The 23,533-nt window shown below is 53.7% G+C and overlaps 2 protein-coding genes and 1 pseudogene across 4 annotated transcripts; 1 reads left to right on the plus strand and 2 right to left on the minus strand.

The window, feature by feature from the left end:
- Positions 1 to 540: 540 nt before the first annotated feature.
- Positions 541 to 7,034, minus strand: LOC118587671 (annotated as a pseudogene).
- Positions 7,035 to 7,384: 350 nt separating this feature from the next.
- Positions 7,385 to 14,705, plus strand: Klhl40 (kelch like family member 40). The gene is made up of 6 exons (XM_036192564.1): positions 7,385 to 8,724; positions 9,540 to 9,700; positions 9,937 to 10,044; positions 10,141 to 10,326; positions 11,460 to 11,606; positions 12,410 to 14,705. Exons 1-6 carry the CDS (start codon positions 7,435 to 7,437, stop codon positions 12,519 to 12,521), a joined length of 2,004 nt encoding a protein of 667 aa, XP_036048457.1. The 5' UTR covers positions 7,385 to 7,434; the 3' UTR covers positions 12,522 to 14,705.
- On the minus strand, positions 13,068 to 23,177 carry Hhatl (hedgehog acyltransferase like). Of its 3 annotated transcripts, XM_036192567.1 has the most exons (13): positions 22,934 to 23,177; positions 22,234 to 22,337; positions 21,398 to 21,506; positions 20,926 to 20,993; positions 20,416 to 20,529; positions 20,104 to 20,298; positions 19,628 to 19,837; positions 19,307 to 19,475; positions 18,847 to 18,991; positions 18,713 to 18,748; positions 13,907 to 14,108; positions 13,465 to 13,609; positions 13,068 to 13,286 (listed from the first exon to the last, which is right to left on the minus strand). In XM_036192567.1, exons 3-13 carry the CDS (start codon positions 21,501 to 21,503, stop codon positions 13,162 to 13,164), a joined length of 1,515 nt encoding a protein of 504 aa, XP_036048460.1. In that variant the 5' UTR covers positions 21,504 to 21,506; positions 22,234 to 22,337; positions 22,934 to 23,177; the 3' UTR covers positions 13,068 to 13,161. The 3 variants fall into 3 exon arrangements, with proteins under 3 accessions (XP_036048460.1, XP_036048459.1, XP_036048461.1); XM_036192566.1 differs by lacking the exon at positions 22,234 to 22,337 and having other exon boundaries at positions 22,934 to 23,176; XM_036192568.1 differs by lacking the exon at positions 22,234 to 22,337 and having other exon boundaries at positions 13,465 to 13,606; positions 22,934 to 23,175.
- Between the last annotated feature and the right edge of the window lie 356 nt (positions 23,178 to 23,533).

Here is a 23,533-nt window from a genome sequence, read left to right on the forward strand (position 1 = left end):
ATTACATTTCTAGGGCACACTCATTTATTTGACTCTAAGAGTAAAATCTAGTCTCAGGATTGCCAAGGCACTCTCTCTGCTCCACCCACAACCCCCACAGTATTTGTGAATGTATAAGTATGTTTAGTGATGATAAAACACATGTAAGAGTTGTAATTGTATGCATGTGTGTGTGTTTATGTGTGTGAGTAAATGCTGGTGTGTGTTGCGTGAATCCTAAATGGTCTTTTTTTTACATTTTCAGGTAGATTTTTAATAGTTTCTGTAAAAAATATGACTCCCAACTAACTGATATTTTTTGTGACCTCAATGAAACTGCTGAAAGTACCATCGAAGTATGGAAATAACACCTTTAGGACCAAGGAGCAGGCAGAGGAAGATAGTGCACAACTTGTCCATACCACCAGAATCTCAGGTCATGAGTGGAGGTGTGTAGGTTTCCCCTGCCAAGAAATAGCTCCTGCTGAACAGTGTTGAGCATGGGCCTTTCACCAATCTCCTAAAGGACCAGAGATTAATATCTGCGGTGGAAGCTCTGGGTTATTTCCACAGCCTCTCCAGTGGTCTCTGTGCAGCACTGTGGATGGCGTCCTCAGAGAGGACATGGATTTCTTCATGGACATCCTCAATGCTTTTGGAAGCATCAACCACCTTCCAGTTCAGGTTTTGATCCTTCATGAGCTGTTGGAAACACAGCAGAACCTGCTCCTGGAAAGTCCCAGTCTCATAGCGCTCGAGACCAAACTCTCCCCGTGTGGCAGCATCCAGCAATTGTAACTGAAGGAACAGGATGAGGTCAGGTTTGGAAAGCCCACATCTGGTTGTTTGCGCCAATCCAGGGAAGAATTCTCCTTGACCCTAGTGAAGGCAATCCCGGAAAAGGTGTATCTACCCAAAACAAGGGTCACACCCTGGTTCAACTTTGCCTTAATTAATGGCACTTGTTCCCAGCGGTTTGCAGAAAAAAGCAGGTGCACTATGTGATCCCCCAGTTCTGTTTCCTTTTCTAAGTAGGAACTCAGAAGCCTGCCGATTTCTGTTGATTTCTCAGGGAAACGCAGCATCTCGGCTTGGTGGCCCAAGGCACACAGTGCGGTCACCAGCCTGAGGCCCTGCATGGTCTTGCCAGCATGGTCCACGCCCTTCAGCATGATGAGTGGCTCCAGCCACGACGCCAGCCCGCACAACTCCCGCCAAACTGTCAGGTTCTCGCCAGTGTTCCCTAAATGGTCTGATGATGATGATGATGATGATGATGATGGCCAGATATTGGGGTAAATACTGAAAGATCAGAGAGACAAAGGAACAAGCCATAGCCACGTTTTACCTCGCCAACTCCACGAATCTTCTGACTGAATGTCTCTGAGTCCTCAGCTGAAATGGGGTTCAGCCAAAAAGACTCCTGTCTCCTAACAGCTAGGATTAAAGGCGTGTGGCTCCCAAGTACCGGGATTAAAGGTGTATGCCACCATTGCCTGACCTCTATGTTTAATCTAGTGGCTTGCTCTGTCCTCTGATCCCCGGGCAAGCTTTATTTGATACACAATACATCACCACAGGTGTGAGTATGTCATTGTGCCTAAGGAGGTCAGAGGACAGTCTTGGGTGTCAGTCTTTACCTTCTACCTTGTTTGGGACAGGATCTTATTTTTCTGATGCACTTCCAGGCTAGCTGCCCCTCTGGAGATCCTCCTGTCCGGTCCCCCCCCCATCCCCCCATCTGGTAGGCATGTGGATTACAGATTCTTATACTACTGCATCTGGCTCTGACATGGATCTGAACACAGGTCATCAGTCTTTTGTGGCAGGTGATTTACCCACTGGGCTGTCTCCCCAGCCCCCCAGTTTTGTTATATGTCAAGGGTACAGATGGGCCTCATCAAACTCACACAGTATGGAGCCTCACCACCACCCAACTCCAGAACCCTTCAACTTCCTAAACTGAAATGCTTAGTCTCCAAACATGAATTCTACGTCCTCTCCACATACTGCCTCTGAGAACTAACTCATACAGATGAGTCCCATACAAAGAGGGTCACAGGGTTTAGTTCATGGTTGGTTTATTTCCTTTAGCATAATGTCTTCAGGTTTCATCCATGTTATAGAAGATGTCAGAACTCCTGTTTGTTTTTGGTTTTTCGAGACAGGGTTTCTCTGTGTAGTTTTGGTGCCTGTCCTGAATCTCACTCTGTAGACCAGACTGGCCTCAGACTCATCTGGCTCTGACCCCAGAGTGCTGGGATTAAAGGCATGCGCCACCACTGCCCGGCTTGAGGTGTGTGTGTGTGTGTGTGTGTGTGTGTGTGTGTGTGTGTGTGTGTGTGTATCAGAGAACAGTTTGCAGGGGTCAGTTCTCCCCCTCTACCATGTCAATTCTTGGGATGAATCTCAGGTCATCAAGGCACAGCAGGAAGCTCTTTTTACCGGTTAGTCCACCTCACCATCCCTGATTTGGAGATGGGATCATGCCATGGCACACATGTGTGTATCAGAAGAAAACTTCAGAAAATCAGTTCTCTCCTTCATCATGTGGGTCCCAGGGACCACACTTAGTTCATTAGGCTTAATGGCAAGCACCTGTACCCCCTTAGCCATACTGCAAACCTCTATTTCTGGGTTTTCAAAAAGTTAACTCCCGGGCCGGAGAGGTGGCTCAGCAGTTAAGAGCACTGGCAGTTCTTCCAGAGGTCCCGAGTTCAATTCCCAGCAACCACATGGTGGCTCCCAGCTACCTATACAGTGCCCTCCACCTGCAGGTAGAGGGACATGCAGACAGAGTACTCTCACATAAATAAATACTCAAACAACAACGAAAAGTTGACTCCCTGGGATTGTTTCCCAGACAGAGAGTTTTACTGGGTATAGAATCCACAACTGATAGGTTTTAGAGCCTTAAAAAAAGTTAAAAAGTGGGGTTGGGGATTTAAGTCCATAGTAGAGTGCTTGCCTAGCAAGCACAAGGCCCTGGGTTCAGTCAGCTCCGGAAAAAAAAATTAAAAAGTGTGCCACTTCCCGTGGTTTCCGTAACTTCTGATGAGAAGACACTGTCCCCCAAATAACTGCCCTTCACCCTTCATAGATCATACATATATTTTTCCTTCTCTTTGATTTTAAAAATTTTAAGTATGATACATTTAAGCATGAATTTCTCTGCATCTATCCTGTCTGCAGCTTGCTTAGCTTCTTCAGTCTGTTTGTTTGGGTCTTTTTTTTTTTTTTTTTACATTTTTATTAATTGATGTGGAGGGGTATAGTGTGTATGTGTGTGTGGTATGGTGTGTGTGTGTGGTGTGGTGTGTGTGGTATGGTGTGTGTGTATAATGTGTGTGTGGTATGTGTGAGGTGTAGTGTATGTGTGTGTAGTGGTTTGTGTGTGTGTGTGTGTGTGTGTGGTAGTATGTGTGTGTATGTGTTGTGTGTGTGGTATGGTGTGTGTGTGTGTGTATGGTATGGTGTGTGTGTATGATGTGTGTGTGGTATGTGTGAGGTGTAGTGTATGTGTGTGTAGTGGTTTGTGTGTGTGTGTGTGTGTGGTAGTATGTGTGTGTATGTGTTGTGTGTGTGGTATGGTGTGTGTGTGGTGTGTGTATGGTATGGTGTGTGTGTATGATGTATGTGTGGTATGTGTGAGGTGTAGTGTATGTGTGTGTAGTGGTGTGTGTGTGTGTATGTGGTAGTATGTGTGTGTGTGTAGTGTTGTGTGTGTGTGGTGTGTGTGTAGTGTGTATGTGTGTGGTGTGTGTGTGTGTGTGGTGTGGTAGTGTGTGTGTGTGTGGTGTGTATGTAGAGTGTGTATGGTATGGTGTGTGTGTGGTGTGGTAGTGTGTGTGTGTGTGGTGTGTATGTGGTGTGTGTATGGTATGGTGTGTGTGTGGTATGGTGTGTGTGTGGTATGGTGTGGTGTGGTGTGGTGTGGTGTGTGGAGTGTCCACTCACTGTGTGCATGTGGGACCCAGTTATCTTTCCACCATGTGGGTTCCAGTTATCAAACTCTGGTCCTCAGACACCTTTGCCCTTGAGGCCCCTCGCCTCTCCGGGTGTGTCTTAACTAAATTTGGGGATTTTCAGCCATTGTTATGGACTTAACCTTTGACCTGTCTTGGCTTCCTCCTCCTCCTCTCTCTCCTCTCTCTGGTCAGGATACAATGCAGTTCTTGGCTCTGTTTTGTGCCCCATGGCCCCAGGCCTTCTGTGTAACTAAGTGTGCTCCCCATGACACCTTGCTGCTGCCTGGTAGGGAAGGCTCTAGGCCCCTTCGCTGAAGTGATTTTTATTCTCTCACTTGTTTGTGTGTTTGTTTGATTGATTGTTTTTCCCAAGACAGGCCTTCTCTGTGCAGCTCTGGCTGTCCTGGAACTCGCTCTGTAGCCCAGGCTGGCCTTGAACTCACAGAGCTCCGCCTGCTTCTGCCTCTCGAGTGCTGGGATTACAGGCGTGCGCCACCGCCTGGCTCTTCTCTCACTTTTGTCAAGGTCACTCAGGAAGCTTTTGCTTTGTTGTGTTTTTTTCAGGTCTGTAATTTCCACTTGGTTTTTCTGTATCACTTCTATTTCTTGCTGAGATGTTTCTACTTTGAGAAATTTAGCTGGGTGGTGGTGGCGCACGCCTTTAATCCCAGCACTGGGAGGCAGAGCCAGGCGGATCTCTGTGAGTTCGAGGCCAGCCTGGGCTACCAAGTGAGTTCCAGGAAAGGTGCAAAGCTACACAGAGAAACCCTGTCTCGAAAAACGAGAGAGAGAGAGAGAGAGAGAGAGAGAGAGAGAGAGAGAGAGAGAAAGAGAAATTTAAGGGAATTTTTTAATTGATTATTTTCAATTTTGTGATTGTTACTTTCAAATCCTTCCAGATAATTCTAGCATTTAAGATTTTCCTGCGTGATTCTTTTGGCATTCAAGTTGTGATATTCTTTTTTAAAAAAGATTTATTTATTTATTATGTACACAGAAGACGGTACCAGATCTCATTACAGATGGTTGTGAGCCACCATGTGGTTGCTGGGAATTGAACTCAGGACTTCTGGAAGAATAGTCAGTGCTCTTAACCTCTGAGCCATCTCTCCAGCCCAATATTCTTAATTCTTGTTCTCATGCGCTCTCTCTCTCTCTCTCTCTCTCTCTCTCTCTCTCACACACACACACACACACACACACACACACACACACACACACACACACACACTGTCTCTCTCACTCTCTCAGATTTTTCATTGCAATAAGCAATCAGATTGTTCAACTTTAGTGCCCCATGTCTTTCTTGAGCTACTTCTTCCCAGTTCAGGAACAAGGACTCTCCTAGAAGCTCCCCCAGTCTGGCCCGGGGCTGCTTTTGTGAACTCAGGTTCAGAGCACAGTGTAATCAATCGTGAGAGGCCCTGAAGATCTTTAAATCTTCCTCCTGCCAGTGCTGCCTGGGGACAGGGGAATCCCCTAGGCCAGTTTTGTGTCTCTGAACCAGAAAATGAGTTTCAGGCTCAGGAAACCTCCCTTGGATGCTTGCTGGCAGTGGGGCTCCTGCTTCATCTCCCTGTGGCAGTCCCTGTGTGGACTTGTGGGGGCTTGTGGGTTCAGTCTGTGACAGGAACGAGCCTTCCTGCGCTGCCTTGTTGCTCAGTAGGGCCAGGAACCAGCATGCCTGGCCGTCATCTGCAATCGGAGGCAGGTAGATCAACTACACTTAATTTTGCTGTGTCCGCCACCTGTCTCCGCAGCACTCAGGATCATCTTTGGCTCTCTCCATGATGCCCACCTCAGCAGATGTAGGCTCCATAGGGATGGTGTTCACAACTGACTCAACCACCCACAAACTGTGTTAACTACAGTACACAACAGGCTCTGGATGGACGGATGAGCCACGATTCAATATTCTCCTGGGAAGCCTGGAAGGGAATGAGCACCGTAGAATCCATCATAAACCAAAATATGGCATTAAGTCATCTGGTGGCTATAAATTAATTTTTCAGACCTGTTTAGGTCTTTGGAAAGTGAGACTGTGATCACAGACATTTTTATGCACTTGGGGAGGGTTCCTCAAGTTGTTAGAGATGGGCAGGTCTGCTCTGGCTCAGCTGTGCGGCAGCTGTGCAACCCAGCAAATGACTGCAGCGTTGTCTAGAAATGCCCCGTTGTCCAGAGCTGGGATGGAAACACTGCCAGCTTGCCCTAAGACAGCCTTTGAAGTTGCAGAAAGGTGGGCAGCCCACCTCTGGAGCCTGACCAAGTATGTGCCCCTATAGGACTGAGTGACAGTCAGTTGTGCTACTCACGAGGGACAGGCAGTGATGCTTCTGGAATCATAAAAGGGGAGGTGACTCAGTCCCCCCCCCCCGTCTTTTCTCCTATCCCCCCACAAGCTCAAGGTTAAAAACAAGTGACTCAGAGGCATGGGGGGGGGTGCTCCATTACACCTCCTACCAGTGTCCCAGGGCTAAATTTAACCCACAGCTGCAGCCTTTGGAGCTCGGGGAATGCTGCGTTAATCTTAGAGGCTAAAGCCCATATGTGCGGGTTGGGAGGTGGACAGGAGTCCAGAGAAAGGTGGGCATTAAGACTGGCTGCTTAGTCTCAACCCAGTTCCTCAAATCACAAACAGGCTTGCAGGGGCCCAAGGCCAGGCAGGAACACCATAAACTTAAAGTGGAGGAAGGACAATGTGCACAGACAGACAGACAGGCAAAGTCCCTGAGCACCACGCAGACTGTGGGAAATGGCAGTATTTAGACTCTACAATTCTGAATGCCATTCTCTAGAATATTAAGAATTTGAAAGTCTAAACACCCAGAATAGCAGCATCCTAGGAAACTAGTTTTCCCGCAGGCCTGACACCTCTGAGTGCTCCTTGGTACATGCTGCCCCAGGGTCTCTGGCCCTCAGCAGAGCTGAGCTGAGGCTCTTGGATTCTAGAGCTTCTCCCTCATTGAATAGGAGGGGAAACTGAGGCTCAAGTAGGGTAGAAACACCTACCCTTATTGACTTAAGGGGTTTCTTTAAGGAAAGGGAAAGTCTCTGACCTGGGGCAAAGAGGAAACCCCTTCGCATTTTGAAAGTGGGCACCAAGGTTTCTAAACAGTAATTGCCAAGGACATGTTCACCGAGCAGGAAACTCAAAGGTACTGTAACCAGGAGTAGTCACGTGAGATACGCTCTGTGAGGACCGCTGTGAGCACACAAGCCTGGAAAGCAGGGAGAAAGGAAGAGTCCTGGAAGAGGGGCTCCCTGCTCTGTGGACTTCAGCTCGGGGCCAGAGTTCCCATCATGCGCAGTGGCATGTCTATACTAAGGAATCCAGAGGTAAGGCTTCCCTGGGTTCTGGTGGCAAATAGGGCCGAGAGACTTCCAGTTCTGGAAGGGTCCAGACCCCACCCTCACCCCATGAGCCCCAGCGCTGAGTCAAGGCTGCTCAGAAAGAGGGCCTCTGCCCAGCTGTCCCCTGTGCGTCATGTGCAGGAGGCCAAGTGGCTCCTCTTACAGGGTCCGGGCATCCTCTATATATAGCCCAGCACAGACAGCTGCGCAGTCAGTGCCTGACCCCATAGGACAGCAGAGGTGTGCCTGCCGCGTTCTAGGGAGCCGCACTATGACGCTGGGCTTGGAGCAGGCTGAGGAGCAGCGGCTGTACCAGCAGACGCTCCTTCAGGACGGCCTCAAGGACATGCTGGACCACGGCAAGTTCCTGGACTGCGTGGTGCGCGTGGGCGAGCGCGAGTTTCCGTGCCACCGCCTGGTACTGGCCGCCTGCAGCCCCTACTTTCGCGCGCGCTTTCTGGCAGAGCCCGATGGCGCGGGAGAGCTGCGCCTGGAGGAGGTGTCGCCCGACGTGGTGTCCCAGGTGCTGCACTACCTGTACACGTCGGAGATCGCGCTGGACGAGGCAAGCGTGCAGGACCTCTTCGCCGCAGCGCACCGATTCCAGATCCCGTCCATCTTCACCATCTGCGTGTCGTTCCTTCAGAAGCGCCTGTGCTTGGCCAATTGCCTGGCTGTCTTCCGCCTCGGCCTCCTACTAGACTGCGCGCGCCTGGCGGTGGCAGCGCGCGACTTCATCTGCTCGCGCTTCCCGCTGGTGGCGCGCGACAGCGACTTCCTGGGGCTCTCCGCTGACGAACTGATCGCCATCATCTCCAGCGACGGCCTCAACGTGGAAAAGGAGGAGGCTGTGTTCGAGGCGGTGATGCGCTGGGCCGGCAGCGGCGATACCGAGGCACAGGGGGAGCGTCAGCGCGCGCTGCCTACAGTCTTTGAGAGCATTCGCTGCCGCCTGCTTCCTCGCGCCTTCCTGGAGAGCCGCGTGGAGCGCCATCCACTCGTGCGCTCCCAGCCTGAGCTGTTGCGCAAGGTGCAGATGGTGAAGGATGCACATGAGGGCCGCCTCACTACACTACGCAAGAAGAAGAAGGAGAAGGGCGAGAAAACCGTCCAGGCCAAGGAGGCCAACCAGGGCGCAGCAGACGCCAAGGCTGAGGACGATGAGGAACGTGTACTGCCTGGGATTCTCAACGATACCCTGCGCTTCGGCATGTTCCTGCAAGACCTCATCTTCATGATCAGCGAGGAGGGTGCAGTGGCCTACGACCCAGCCGCCAACGAATGCTACTGTGCGTCTCTGTCCACCCAGATCCCCAAGAATCACGTCAGCCTGGTGACCAAGGAGAACCAGGTCTTCGTGGCCGGTGGCCTCTTCTACAATGAGGACGACAAGGAGGACCCTATCAGTGCCTACTTTCTGCAGGTGATTGGCCAGCTCTGGGAGGGAGGGACTAGTGCTGGGTCTGGATACTGGGAGGCAGCCTCTCTGGATAAACAACCTTTGACTGCAGCCACTTAAAGGGGGAAGAGTTAAAGGCCGTTTCCAAAGAGCTGTGTAAGTCTGGTGACTTGTGTTTGGGGTCGTTGGGCCCAGTATGCAGCCATCTGGGGAGATGGAGGCCCTGGCGCTGCATGGGGGTTGGAGGTCAGAGACAGAGAGAGTAGTGAGCGGGGCCTTGGCAGAAGTGCTAGGACAGGGGTGGGAAACACAGGTTATCACACGGAAAGCAACTTGTGTTCTTTCAATGTCCAGGACAAGAAACTGAGGCTCAGGAGTGACTGGGTGAGGGGAAAGCCTGGCCCAGTGGTGTGGCTGAGGGACTCTGTGGTCTTGAGCCTTGTCAGGCCTCCACAGTCCTCACAGTTGGAGCAGGAGAGGGGCAGCTCTCCCAGGCTGGCTACGGTGTGAAGCATCTTCTCTCTGGGCCTCTATACATAGGACACTCACTGTTCTTCCTGTTGATGAAGCCGAACAGAGGTTAAATAATATCAAGTGGCCAGTCATACAATTCAGGGTCCTTGTGCCTGTAACCACAGGGTTAGGCAGAAGGTGGGGTAGAAAGCTTGTAGATTTTAAGGGGTGGGAAGCCTGGAGCAGAGGGTCACCAAAGAGTCAAGGCCACTGGAGGACCCCATCTTAAGAGGAAAAACTCCTCTCTTTGGGATGTGGTTGAGCTGGGCCAGGAGGTTAGTGCTGGAGGTTGGTGTGGCTGACCCAAGGATACTGACTGCCCACAGTTTGACCACTTGGACTCTGAGTGGCTGGGGATGCCACCACTCCCCTCACCACGCTGCCTCTTCGGCCTGGGGGAGGCTCTCAACGCCATCTACGTGGTCGGTGGCCGGGAGCTCAAGGACAACGAGGATAGCCTGGACTCAGTCCTGTGCTATGACAGGCTGTAAGTGGGCAGGGTGAGGCTGCCTTGGGGACAGGGTGGTCTGGGGCAGGGCCCTGGGGAGGGGTTAGGATCACTGGAGCAGCCGCTGAGGTGGGGACCTGGAAATAAATCCCTGAGCAGAGGGGCAGGCAGGCTAGTGCACAGGCCCAAGACACCAGGGGAGGGGCCCAGGAATGTACTGAATGCATTTTAAAGTGTGTTGTGAGTGTGGGTCCAGTCCCTCCTGTGCCCTCCAGGTCATTCAAGTGGGGTGAATCGGACTCTCTGCCCTATGCGGTATATGGCCACGCGGTTCTTTCCCACATGGACCTCATCTATGTCATTGGCGGCAAAGGCAAGGACAGGTGAGGTTCAGGCTGGTGGAGTGGAGCCTCTGTGTGGCTGAGGGGACGGGCAGTTGTCCCTGCCTCTCTCTCTCCATTCACCCTGTCCACCCACAGGAAGTGTTTAAGCACGATGTGTGTCTATGACCCTAAGAAGTTTGAGTGGAAGGAGCTGGCGCCCATGCAGACAGCGCGCTCACTCTTTGGGGCCACCGTCCACGATGGCCGCATCTTTGTGGCTGCAGGGGTGACAGACACAGGGCTTACCAGCTCCATGGAGGTGTACAGCATTGCAGACAACAAGTAGGTCCCCCCCCCCCCCCGTAGCTGCTCATCTGAGTCAGCCCTGGCTGTACTGCTGAGGGTCATAGACCCAGGTCCTCATGTTGATTTGGGAGTCCCTCTCCTCTGAGGCTTCCCTGCAGCAGAGTCTACAGAAGGGCTTCCAGGGTGAGGTGGTGGGCAGGGTGACAGGAAATGGGCTGGCTCTGAGGTTACAGCATTTAGTCAGGAGTTCAGGAGAGAGAAGCCATCTGGACCCATCCAGCAAAGATGGCAGTTAGTGAGTACCCAACACCAAAAGGTGGGGCTCCTAAAGGAAAAGCCATGCTCAGGAGAATGGAGGTTGGTGGGTGAAGGGATGTGGGAGGGTTCTGGGATGGGATAGGTGACAGATTGAGACCAGTGAAATGTCTCCTAGGAGTTTAAGCTCCATGGCTCGCTGGCTGCCACAGGACAGCAGATTAGGAAATTTCTCAGAGACAGGGGTCTGGTTGCAGCTGCGGCAAGGGGTAACAGACTCCTTGGTCTGGGAATGCGTTAGGGAAAGGGCCAAGGAAAGGCAGTGGAGCGAGCTCGGCTTCTGAGGAATGGGGCAGGCAGAGGAGCGGCAATAACACTGAGGTTAGCGGTTGGCAGGAAAGAAGGTGAAATGGATACTTTTGAGGAAGTCTAAGAGGCCAGTTGTTGGGGGAACCCCAGAGGACGTCAGGAAATGTAGATCCAGGGTACCTGGGAGTGTGCAGGAGAAAGCCAGGGAGCAGACACTAGGAGAACCACCAGGATGTCTCAGAGGAGAAGGATAGAGGGCATTCCAAGGAACAGGCCATCAGTTGGCAGGTAACCACAGCCTGGGCCTGAGTCCGGCAACACTGGGGACTGAGTTCACAGGTATAGGGATATATATGTAGTGGGGCTATCCATCTACTATGCAGGTTGGATGGAATGGCAAAGTGATGGGGAAGGGGAGGAGGAGAGCCAGGAAGGGGGGGCAAGTAAAGGGCAGGGTGAATGGGGGCACGGCTGGGATGACCAAGCATCGTGGGTGGTTGGAAGGGCTGCAACCTGGAATTCGGATTTCCAGGGGTGATGGATGCTAGGAAGGTGAGAACAGTGGCTGCCGAAGCCCTGGATAATGCTCCTCTCCCCTGCCCTAGGTGGTCCTCTTTTGAGGCCTTTCCACAGGAGCGCAGCTCGCTCAGCCTGGTCAGCCTAGCTGGCACTCTCTACGCCCTGGGTGGCTTTGCCACCCTGGAGACTGAGTCTGGAGAGCTGGTCCCCACAGAACTCAATGACATATGGAGGTGAGCCCAGCCTTACGGATCTGAGGGGACGCTGAGTGTCCCAAGGCAAGGTCAGCAAACACAGCTTCTCCTTGGCTTCTCACAAGCCCATGGAAGAGAGTGGTGTGTGGCCTGCCCCACTGTGGACACCAGTAGGTCACAGACGGGAGCCAATCCTAAGCTTCAGGCACAGACCCAGTCTGTCCTCCCCATTTTCTGGGGTGCTTTGTGTAGGAGTGGGAGGTGGCTGGACCCAGCTCCAAGAGCTGGGTTTTTTTTTCCCCACACCCCTTCCTGGTGTGGGGAAGAAGGCCATCATCTCAGGGACTTCTATAGTGTACAGAACCTTCAGGAGGAGAGACTTGTATTTGGGGACTGGAAGCCTTCCCAGAGGGCAGTGAACTTTGAGGAATGTGGGGACCTTGGAGTGGCTTTTCCTGGGTGGGGGCTGCTTTACACCACCGGTGTCTTCTTATGGTATCTGTTGTGGGGATCCCACTTTTTTTGTTGTTGTTGTTTTGTTTTGTTTTTTGTTTTTTTGAGACAGGGTTTCTCCGTGTAGTTTTGGAGCCTGTCCTGGATCTTGCTCTGCAGACCAGGCTGGCCTTGAACTCACAGAGATCTGCCTGGCTCTGCCTCCCGAGTGCTGAGATTAAAGGCATGCACCACTGCTGCCTGGCTTAAGAATCCCACTTTTGAGCACATGAAAATCGTTTAGACACAGACATACTTGGAGGTGGGCTGAGGGCACCAGCTACCCCTCCTTGCCTGGCCTCAGTTGATAAAGCTCGCATCCTTGTACCCACTCTTTCCCTTCCCCTCAGATTCAATGAGGACGAGAAGAAGTGGGAGGGGGTCCTGCGGGAGATCGCCTATGCGGCCGGTGCCACTTTCCTCCCTGTACGCCTCAACGTGCTTCGCCTGACCAAGATGTGACCAGTGCAAGGCCCTGACTGAGCCTCCTGTCCCCTGGCCTCACAGCAAATGCTCTGTGAGATCCAGAGAGGAGCTGGGAGAGGCCAGTGTGAACCAGAGAGGTTACTTCAGTCAGGAAAGCATTGGGAGGGACTTCTCCATGTCTCCTCAAGGACTGCAAAGCTAGGCAGGCACCTCAGGCTGTGTTCTGACCCTGCCCACGTTGGCTGTGTATGCCCATTACATCTCCTAAGGGACTCAGTGTCTGTGCCCATCATATGGGAGTGTCTGTTGATGGCACCTTCTGGTGCTAACCCAGACCTCCCTTAGGAAGCTCAGGGGCAATAAACTGCCTTCTGAGCATCTAACCCAGGGTCTAGAATCAGCCACCACAAAGAGCCAGTGTCTAGAGGGCTGAAGATGAAGGGCTTGACTATACCAGTGTTGGGCTGTCAACGTGGGTGGCCCTGCCCTCACAGGACACCCCATCATGTCCTATGAATGGCCTTTTCCCCAAAGCCTGGAACCATCAGCTCATTGCCCAGAGTGGACAAGAAGCCAGTAGAATACCATGGTAGAAAAGTCTTTTATTCTGTTGCTCAGGCCCCATGGCCTGGGGCCCAGATGCAGCTGAGCGGAGCCCAGTCCTCTGCCTCCAACCCTACTCCAGCTTCTCTTTGTCCTTCCTCTGCTCTTCTTCCAACGCCAAGGTTCGCTCACGCTCCTTTACCAGCTGGACACCACAGTAGGTGACAAACAAGGTGGCCAGTGTGGTCTGGGGGAAGCCTGTTGGAGAAAGAGCCATGCCACCTGAAGCCTCCCATCCAGAAGACCCTGCACCCTACCCCACACCCCTACTGAGTCCCTTGGGTGCTAGGGTGTTGTGTGTGTGTTGGGTAGACCAGAGGTTCCTGTCCTCATGCAAGGTTGGGCACATGCCGTATCCACTCGCCCTGTCCCTTACCTGTAAGTATCAGGCGTCGGGCAACCAGCTCTGTGAATTCAAGGCTGTTGAGACTCACAAGATTATACATGATGATAGCCCAAAAGTTTACAGCCCCACAGAGGGCCCGGACCCTCCGAGACATCTGCTCTGATAGCCGGGCCTGCTGTCCAAGAATGTGTCGACAAGAAGGTCAGGAGAGAGGGACCTGGTCAGTCACTGTCACTCAGGCCCAGGGGAACAGCAAGAGCTGAATAATGCAGCCAACCCTTGCCACTCAGAAGCCAGGGAGACCCAGTTTCCCACTAGGTGAAACACTGCCCTGGCGAACAAGAGAGGTTTAGGGAGAAAGTTCTGGACCAGGGACCAAGCATGCCTGGAGAACTCCAGGAAACAACAGGGCTGCCACCTCCTGTGACCTAACTGATTCCAGCCAATCCCAGCCCTGGACCTTCCTGCCCACCTCGATTTGTGCCAGTGGCCCGCACTCTGCCAGCTTCTGCACCCAGAGCTCAAAATTGAGGCCAAAGCAGTTAAGAACAGACCACAGGTAGACGATGTCACAAGGCCCAAGCCACAGAGTGGTGATGACGAACGTGGCCATGGACGCAGCCAGCTCTGGGATCACAGCGGAATGATCCCCACCAATGTGGTCATATACATATCTGCAGAAAAGATGGGAAAGGGGGCCTGCAGGAGTGTGGGGACAGACAGAGGACACACAGCAGGGTGGCATGTAGTACATCAACCTCGGAATCACCTGTACCTCTGCCCAGCTCCAAACTGTGGAGAAGTGGCCTCAGACCTTCATATCTGCAGCTGGATCTGTCTGGTTCCTAGGTCTGTCTCATCCAGACCCGGGATTTTCACAACTGACCCAAGGCTCATCTGCTCCTGTCTCACTCCGGAGCTGCTTCTCCTGTCCCCACTCATGCCAGCTCCAGCCCCAACTCAGGCTCATCACCCGACAGTTGTCAGGCTGTAGGTTGTAGTCAGGATTCTGGATTCCCCTCATCCCCCACATACAAGCCACAGGTTCTGTCAGCTCTGCTGGATCTTGACCCTTGACCCTGCATCACCACTGCTGTCCTTTAGGGGCTCCTCTGCTGCTCAGGAGCTTCCTAGTCCTGCTTTTGCCTTTACCTCCACTCCATTCTCTACAAATGCTTTAAGAGTCAGCTCATGGGGCTGGAGGAATGTCTCGGCAGTTGAGAGTGTGTACTGCTCTTCCAGAGGACCGGGGTTCATTTCCCAGCACCCACATCGGGTGGCTCACAACTACCTGTGACTTCAGGTCCAGGAGATCTAGTGCCCTCTTCTGGCCTCTGTAGACACCTACCAGCGTGTGGTGCCCATACACGCATTCAGGCCCACACATGTATACATAAAATAATAAAAATAAATCTTGTTTTAAACTGTGGCTCAGATCCCGTCAGTCCACGATTCACCCTCCCAATAATAAAGGAAACTCTATGGCATGAAGACACTGCAGCCACGTGTCTGTCTCCTGCATGACTTCACACTCTTCCCCTCATGAGCTGTGCCTGCCAGACTGGCCCTTCGGGTCTTCAGACACAATTGTTTCATACTTCAGAGTCTCCACTTTTCTTTTTCTCTGACCTTGTATAAGCCTGAGTTCAAACATGTTCTCCCAGAGGCCTGCCCAGGCTCTAGTCTAAAGAAACTTCTAGCCGTGGGCCCATCCTGTTACACCATTTTCGTCCCCACACTTTCTACTCTTTAGACTCACGTGTGTGTGTGTTTCTTCACCTGCTTATCGTTCACCTCACTGGATTGTAAGCTCCATGGGTTTGCCTCATGCATTGCTGTATATGTGCCACACACAGTACCTGCCACACACAGTACCTGCCACACACACTACATGCCACACAAGTACCTGCCACACAAGTACCTGCCACACACAGTACCTGCCACACACACTACATGCCACACAAGTACCTGCCACACAAGTGCCTGCCACACAAGTACCTGCCACACACACTACATGCCACACACAGTACCTGCCACACACAGTACCTGCCACACACACTACATGCCACACAAGTACCTGCCACACACAAGTGCCTACCACACAAGTACATGCCACACAAGTACCTGCCACACACAGTACCTGCCACACACAGTACCTGCCACACAAGTACCTGCCACACAAGTACCTGCCACACACGTACCTGCCACACACAGTATCTGCCACACACAGTATCTGCCACACACAGTACCTGCCACACACAGTACCTGCCATACAAGTACCTGCCACACAAGTACCTGCCACACACAGCACCTGCCACACACAGTACCTGCCACACACACTACATGCCATACAAGTACCTGCCACACAAGTGCCTGCCACACAAGTACCTGCCACACACAGTACCTGCCACACACAGTGCCTGCCATACACAGTACCTGCCACACACAGTACCTGCCACACACAGTACCTGCCACACACAGTACCTGCCACACACAGTACCTGCCACACACAGTGCCTGCCATACACAGTACCTGCCACACACAAGTACCTGCCACACACAGTACCTGCCACACACAGTGCCTGCCACACACAAGTACCTGCCACACACAGTACCTGCCACACAAGTACCTGCCACACACAGTACCTGCCACACACAGTGCCTACCACACAAGTACCTGCCACACAAGTACCTGCCACACAAAAGTACTTGCCACACAAGTACCTGCCACACACAGTACCTGCCACACAGTACCTGCCACACACAAGTGCCTGCCACACACAGTACCTGCCACACACAGTACCTGCCACACACAGTACCTGCCACACACAGTATCTGCCACACACAGTACCTGCCACACACAGTACCTGCCACACAAGTACATGCCACACAAGTACCTGCCACACACAAGTGCCTGCCATACAAGTACCTGCCACACACAGTACCTGCCACACAAGTACCTGCCACACACAGTACCTGCCACACAAGTACCTGCCACACACAGTACCTACCACACAAGTACCTGCCACACACAGTACCTGCCACACACAGTACCTGCCACACACAGTACCTACCACACAAGTACCTGCCACACAAGTACCTGCCACACACAGTACCTGCCACACACAGTACCTGCCACACACAAGTGCCTGCCACAAACAAGTGCCTGCCACACACAGTACCTGCCACACACAAGTACCTGCCACACACAGTACCTGCCACACACAGTACCTGCCACACACAAGTACCTGCCACACACAGTACCTGCCACACAAGTACCTGCCACACACAGTACCTACCACACAAGTACCTGCCACACAAGTACCTGCCACACACAGGTACCTGCCACACACAGGTACCTGCCACACACAGTACCTGCCACACACAGTACCTGCCACACACAGTACCTGCCACATACAGTACCTGCCACACAAGTACCTGCCACACACAGTACCTGCCACACACAGTACCTGCCACATACAGTACCTGCCACACAAGTACCTGCCACACACAGGTACCTGCCACACACAGTACCTGCCACACACAGTACCTGCCACATACAGTACCTGCCACACAAGTACCTGCCACACACAGTACCTACCACACAAGTACCTGCCACACAAGTACCTGCCACACACAGTACCTGCCACACAAGTACCTGCCACACACAGGTACCTGCCACACACAGGTACCTGCCACACACAGTACCTGCCACACACAGTACCTGCCACACAAGTACCTGCCACATACAGTACCTGCCACACAAGTACCTGCCACACACAGTACCTGCCACACACAAGTACCTGCCACACACAAGTACATGCCACACAAGTACCTGCCACACAAGTATCTGCTCAACAAATACCAGCTTTTCACCCCCTGACCTCATTTCCAAGGCTTCTCCACCTTATCTTACCCATACACTCCCAGGATCATACCCCAATTCTCACCCTTCTGAATTCTGACTCTGCCCAGTGAGACTTCATCCGGTATTGCCCATTGGCCTTATAACCTTTGAATCTCTACCACCCTTCCCAGCAGGCTCACAGCCACCACTATCATCACAATCTCTTGCTCCTTTCTGCCCACCTACCTGGAGACTCCTCTCTCTCTCTCTCTCTCTCTCTCTCTCTCTCTCTCTCACACACACACACACACACACACACACACACACACACACATGCATGCACACACACCCTGTGCCATGAGGCTTCCTTCCTCATGGATTCTAAATGCTCTCCCTCCAATCCCTTTTGGGCTCTCCCCAGTCAGCTTTATCTTCATGCTTGGAAATGGACACTGCACTCCTTGCCTCCTGCAAGAGGTGATGTACACCCTTACCCTGTGTCTCTCGGCTGTCACCCTTGCCTACTTCAGCATCTGTTACTAACCTGGCCATTCTCCTCTCCCCATGCTCTCTGCTGCTACCTCTCTCCTGCTGCTTTTCAAGGCTGACCTCTGTCCTCGGTGACCTGGTTCTATCAATCACCCTTCTGTCCTGCCGCACCCTCAATGCCCGGTCCTGTCCCACTCTTCCCTGAAGCTGCTCTTCTGTTTCCCACACAGGCCCAGGCTGCCCTTGCAGGTCCTCAGCTCCTCTCCCTGCCTGCCTCTTTGAGTGGAAGCTCCCTGCTGCCAGCACCAGCCCTCCTTGGCTTGTGGCAGCGCCCATGTGGGAGCCTCCATGCCTGCACTCTCTCCTTTGGCTTCCAGGGGTTCACATAGCCACGTCCTCTTCTGCTGACCATGTCTTTTCAAGTCTTTTTCTGGGTCTTCTTCAGTCCCTGCCAGAGTCCCTGTGGGCCCAATGTCCCCTGTCCTCCTCACCTCACTCCCCTCCTTAGGACCCAGGCTCTCTGAGACCTAGTCCAGGAGACCCTTTGCCCAACTCATAATGTTAAGTGGATGGAAGACCCTTGTTCCTCCAGGCTTCTCTTGACTCCAGACTCAGGCCTTAAGCATTTCCCCAAGTCTCTACAAGGATGTCAACTAGACATTTCTGTGTGAAAATATCCTGACTAGCTTCCCAGGTGGCAGGCAGGAATTTGGGACTTCTTAGATACTCCCACTAAACATGACCTCCTACCAAGCAGCCAGTTATATCTGCTCCCACCATTTCTGGGGCCCCCACAAAGTCCAAAGCTCTCTGTCTGTCACAGCTGGCACAGTCTCCTCACTGCCTGCTGCTTCCTCTGGCCCAGAGCCATTCTCTAAAACAATCAATGGCCCCAGCCAGTTTGACTACCTAGCAGGAAGGCTGGTACCATTCTCCAACTCACTTGCAAAGCCAGTCATTGATGCCACGGTCGAAGTGCCTGTGGGTAGAGCACATGAGCATGAATTTGCCAGATGCAGAGCCTGGGGGCTTGGGGGATGAAGCCGAGGAAAGATGAGAGCCGGTGTCTTCACTCACGTTTCCCCGAAGACGTAGAGTGCAGTAATGCACTTAGGAGGCTGAGGAGGGTCCAGGTGGTCCAGGCGTGCCACAGTGTTGACAACACCAAAGAGGACTGCTGCCTTCACCCAGTCATACACCAGGTTTGAATAGGCCAGGCCAGCTGGGGACAGGTGACATCACTCTGGGGATCTGTGCACTGGCCGCCCCATATCCTGAGCCTCACCTCCTCCATGGACAGGGAGGCTTGTTTCTGTCCCACACCTACCCCCATAGAGACACCTCCCTGGAGGTGTGTGCCAGGCCCCACTGACCCTGAAACCAGCCACACCCCTCAAATGGCACCTGCAGCTTGGGAGACTTTAGGGATGCAACAAATGTGAGTCCTTCACATTTCAAAGCCTTGTACGCCTGGGTGCTACGTGCTTGGGAGTATTTCCGGCGGTGGCCCTGCCACCATCCCACAGTGGGGACCCACCAAGAGCACTGTCTGGGAGGCGGCTGGCAAACTTAAGGTCACTGGGAATGGTGAGGATGTAGAAGAAGTGGAAGAAGATGTCCACAGCCACAATGGCTGCCGCGCTGAGTCCTGCCTGGGCCTGGATGCGCCACAGCTCCCCTTCTGGCCTCACTGGTTCCTGGTTCACCTGGAGGGGTAAAGCCCTGTCTGAGAGAGGAGCCACAAATGGCCTGAGGATGGGGTGCTCATGCTTGGGGAGTTATGTCTGAGACAGGAGCCCTTATCAGGAAAAGGAGACCCCGCCGTGAGTGTTCTGTGAGTCCACAGCGTTCCCCTTACCTGAGCGTGGAAGCGGTCAAAGGTCATGATGGGCCCAAAGAAGAAGAAGGGCAGGTAGAAGTTGTACTTGAGCAGGTCAGCGAGGGAGTAGCGGCGGTCAGGGTGGGCACAGCTCTCCAGCGCAAAGCTGGTGCAGCGGAGCACGGTGAAGCCACTGCCCCCGTGGAACAGGACGTCTTGAAGATCAAAGGTACCTGTTGCAAACCCACTCTGGAAGGAGACAGCAAGCCTCTGGCTCACTAATGGGCCATGCTTCTGGGGAGAGCCCCTTACCAGCCTCCTGTAGGAGCTGGGCCTGATCCTGCCAGTTAATACGGCTTTAGCTCAGTAACACAACAGAGCAAGGGTCAGACTGGTGCAAGCAACCGCCTTGCTCAAAGGTTTGAAGACAGGTGGGAAATCGAAAAAGGGCTTGGGAATAGTCAAGAGGCAAGGCCTTTGGGGCCTTATTATCCTATCCCCTCCATCCTATGTACCTGCCAAGAGATCAGGGGGTCCATCTTGAAGGAGGCCAGGCTGGCCAGACCAAGGGCAAGGCACAGCCAGGGCTGGCCCAAGAGTGAGGCCACGTAGAGGCCCACACAGTGGCCGAGAAGTAGCAACAGGTACCATGGGCCCATTGTGCCCACCACAGCCAGGACTCCGTACACAGCATACATCCAGGAGCGGAGCTGTGGACACGAACAGGCCTCAGTTAACCTTCCTGGACCTTGGGGTGAATTTCCCATAGTCTCTGGGGGCTAAGAAGGGGCAAGCAGGAAGAGGCTAAGTACCCAAGACCAGCTCACCTGGGGGGCCACCATCGTGCAGAGTTTGGCAAACAGCACGTGTCCCGAGAGGGCAAAGACAATGATGTTTCGGAAGTTGGTGAACCACATCACCCACTCAAAGTCAGCCACATCCTGGACAACCCGAGTAGGAGGAAGTGAGGCACGGAAGGGCAGTGGGGAGGGGAGGGTAAGGAGCCCCTGCCCCATGTTCAGGTGTCTGTCCTCACCCTGAGGGAGGTGCCCGGGAACACAGGAGAAGGAATAGATGAGGGGCCCTAAGGAGGGGCCTGCTCCTCAAAGCCTTGTCCCTCTGCACTTGGCACATTGCTGATATTTTACCCCTTTGCCTCGTTCTGGAAGGCACTTGAGCACATTTTGTCCTAGAGGACCCATTTCCTAAATGAGCTTGAAGGTCCTGAAGTTCAAGGCAGAGCCCTCCTTGCCGTGAGGCATGAAAACTAGAGTAGAGACTGGGGAAAGATGTGGGGTGAGATGTGTCTGGGTATCTGAGAGGTGTGGGAAACCTACCATCTTCCGGCCCAGGTACTCCCAGCCAGGTCGCACAGACTCTCGGAAGGCCTTCCTGTGGGCTCCATCTGAGAACAAAGTGTGACCTCTGAGTAGAGGCCTCTCGTGTACATTCCCTGGGTCATCCCCGCCCCCCAGAGGAGAGGGGAAAGGGCCTCAGAGCTATAGGGCTCTTGGGAAGAAAGTAGTGGCTGAGAGGGATGTGAGCTTTCAGGGCCTAGGACTGGGTGTTCTGCACATCTGGGTCTAGGTCAGACACTCTCTTTATCCTCTCTTCTCCTCTGCGTCCCTGCCCGTGTGTGTGTGTGTGTGTGTGTGTGTGTGTGTGTGCGCGCACCTAAAATGGTGTTCAGGACTATGTCCAAACCCAGGGCCTAGAGAATACTCAGGGTCTGGAGCCTCCAAGTTTCTGGTCCTGTTGGTCTGAACTAAGGCTTGTCAGGCCCCTGTCCCTGGACCCAGCTATCATTACCTTGCGATGCCTCCAGGAGGCCTCGGCCAGCGTGAGCCAGGGACCCGCTCAGCACCAGGGCGTAGAGGCCAAGCTCAGCTGCAGGCAGTGATGTCTTGACGCCCATGGCCTGCACAGGACACAGGGAAAGCGTGGGTGGGCCATCTCAGCCCCAGTCTTGCCTCATCTCGTGAACCCACGCTTCTCCTTCCTTCCTTTGCAGCTGCTGATTCTGTTTCCTTGGAAGGTTCCCCAAAGTCCAGACCTCACACAGCCCACCACCTTCTCTCCTTCACACCTCTCTGATGAACTTGTCCAAAACTGCTCCTCCCGACCTTGGGGGTCTTTCCCATGGGGGAGACCCTGTCTCTAGTCCACCAGCCAGTTTTCTCATCTCTCAGTGAGCCTCCCTTAGCCCCAGCAAAGCCCTGCCCACAAAGTCCCTTCTTCCTGAGATCCTGTGACTTCCCCTAGCACAAGACCTCCAGCCTCACTCAGCTCCAGGCTCTGCCTGACCCCATTCCTCTACCAAGCCCCTGACCGGTAGTTTGTCTTATCCTGGCTCTCTGCCTGTGTTCACCCACTGTCCCTCCTGAAGTGCTGTGTAGTCTTGCTGGCTGCTGGCTGGAGGCTGTGCTATTTGAGTACCTGGAGATGCCCGAGCTAGGCCAGGCAGGGTCAGGCAGGAACTGGGAGGGTGCTGGCTGCTGTCCAAGGTACTGACTGGTATCGGATGGCCAGGATGAGTCTAGTCTTCCTGCTACCCTGCTTGGCCATGCCTGGGGCCTGGGACACTACCTCAGCCCCTCCCACCCTCTTCACCCTGCAGTCTGCCCAGAGGTTGTGCAGGTTCAGACCTGGAACTGAGTGAAAGAGGAACACGATGCGATGCCCTTTTGGAGATGCCTAGAGTCACTTCTCTCCTCAGCCCATGATCTTCCTTGGCCCTGCAATCAGGGCTCTGAGAGCCCACAGCTTGTTACACAGACAGAGGGTGTGGGCCAGAAAGGGGCAGGGACCTGGTGAAGCCATCCTGTGAGCTTCTCTAAAGGGCAGGTGCTCTTGGTGAGCCCCTCCCGAGTCCTGGTTCAGACCAGACCACTGCCGGCCCTGCTTGCCTCAGGCCCCGACCCTTCTGGCCAGCCTCTGCACTGTGGCTTGAGGGCTGAGACACCTCTTCTTCAGTAGGGTGGGGGAGGGAAGCCTAGGATCAGGTTAGTGGAGCAGGAGAGTGAAACCGGAGCGGATGAGGGGAGCACAAAATAGCTGTGTCAGCTGCCTCCCACTCGCCACTTTCCAATTTTAGCTCCCCATGGCCGGTGGGGAGTGTCCCCAGTGAGGCCTCAGCAGACAGCTGGCCCCCAGCCTGGGGCCCCTCCTGATGGACCCCTGGACCTGTGCTGACTGTGGACCCAGGGTGCCCTGAGCCCAGCACTTGGTGCAGGTGCACCTGGAGTGAAGGCCACCTTGGGGCTCTTGGTCTAGGAGAAGGGCTCTGCGGTGGGACCCACAGGCCTCAAGGGCCCCAGAAGGGCTGCACGCCCAGCTTGCACTGACCTTGAAGAAGCTGCGAGGGACCCTGGCACACTGCCCACCTCGGGGCTCCGGGGTCCTGCGTCCGACTGAGAGTCTGTCCGGCTGGCTGAGCTGTGGGGCCACAGTGGGGTGTGTCCAGCTCTGGGGTCCCCACCCCCTAGAGGCCAGAGCGGTGAGTGGCGACAGCAAGAGGGGAAGGGGGAGGAGGAGGTGGCCTTCCTGGAGTGGAGCAGACGTTTGTGGAGCAGAGCCCAGAGCTGCAGTGCTGTTGGCCACAGGGAGCCGCAGGGAGTGGCGGGGAGGAGGGACCGCTGATGGGAGAGGGAAAGGGTTTTTGGAGATACAGGCTCAGATAGGGACACCTGGGCCTCACCTGACCTCCTTCTCCTCGGGCCAGGAAAGCCTCTGCATCTCTTTGTGCTCTGTGCCAGGATCTCTTCTTCCAGGAAGCTCTCCAGGTTCTCTGCAGTAGTAGTCTGCCCCACCCCCACTGCAGTCCCCGGCACCCGTAAACTGTGTGTACAATCTTGCAAACTGTGAACTCCAGATGTCACCCCTACCTGTGACCTCTAGATTATCCAGGGCAGGCCCATCTAGTCCCCACTGTGTATCTTCATCCTG

The sequence above is a fragment of the Onychomys torridus genome, chromosome 7 (genome assembly GCF_903995425.1).
Source record: "Onychomys torridus chromosome 7, mOncTor1.1, whole genome shotgun sequence".
Lineage (NCBI taxonomy): Eukaryota > Metazoa > Chordata > Mammalia > Rodentia > Cricetidae > Onychomys > Onychomys torridus.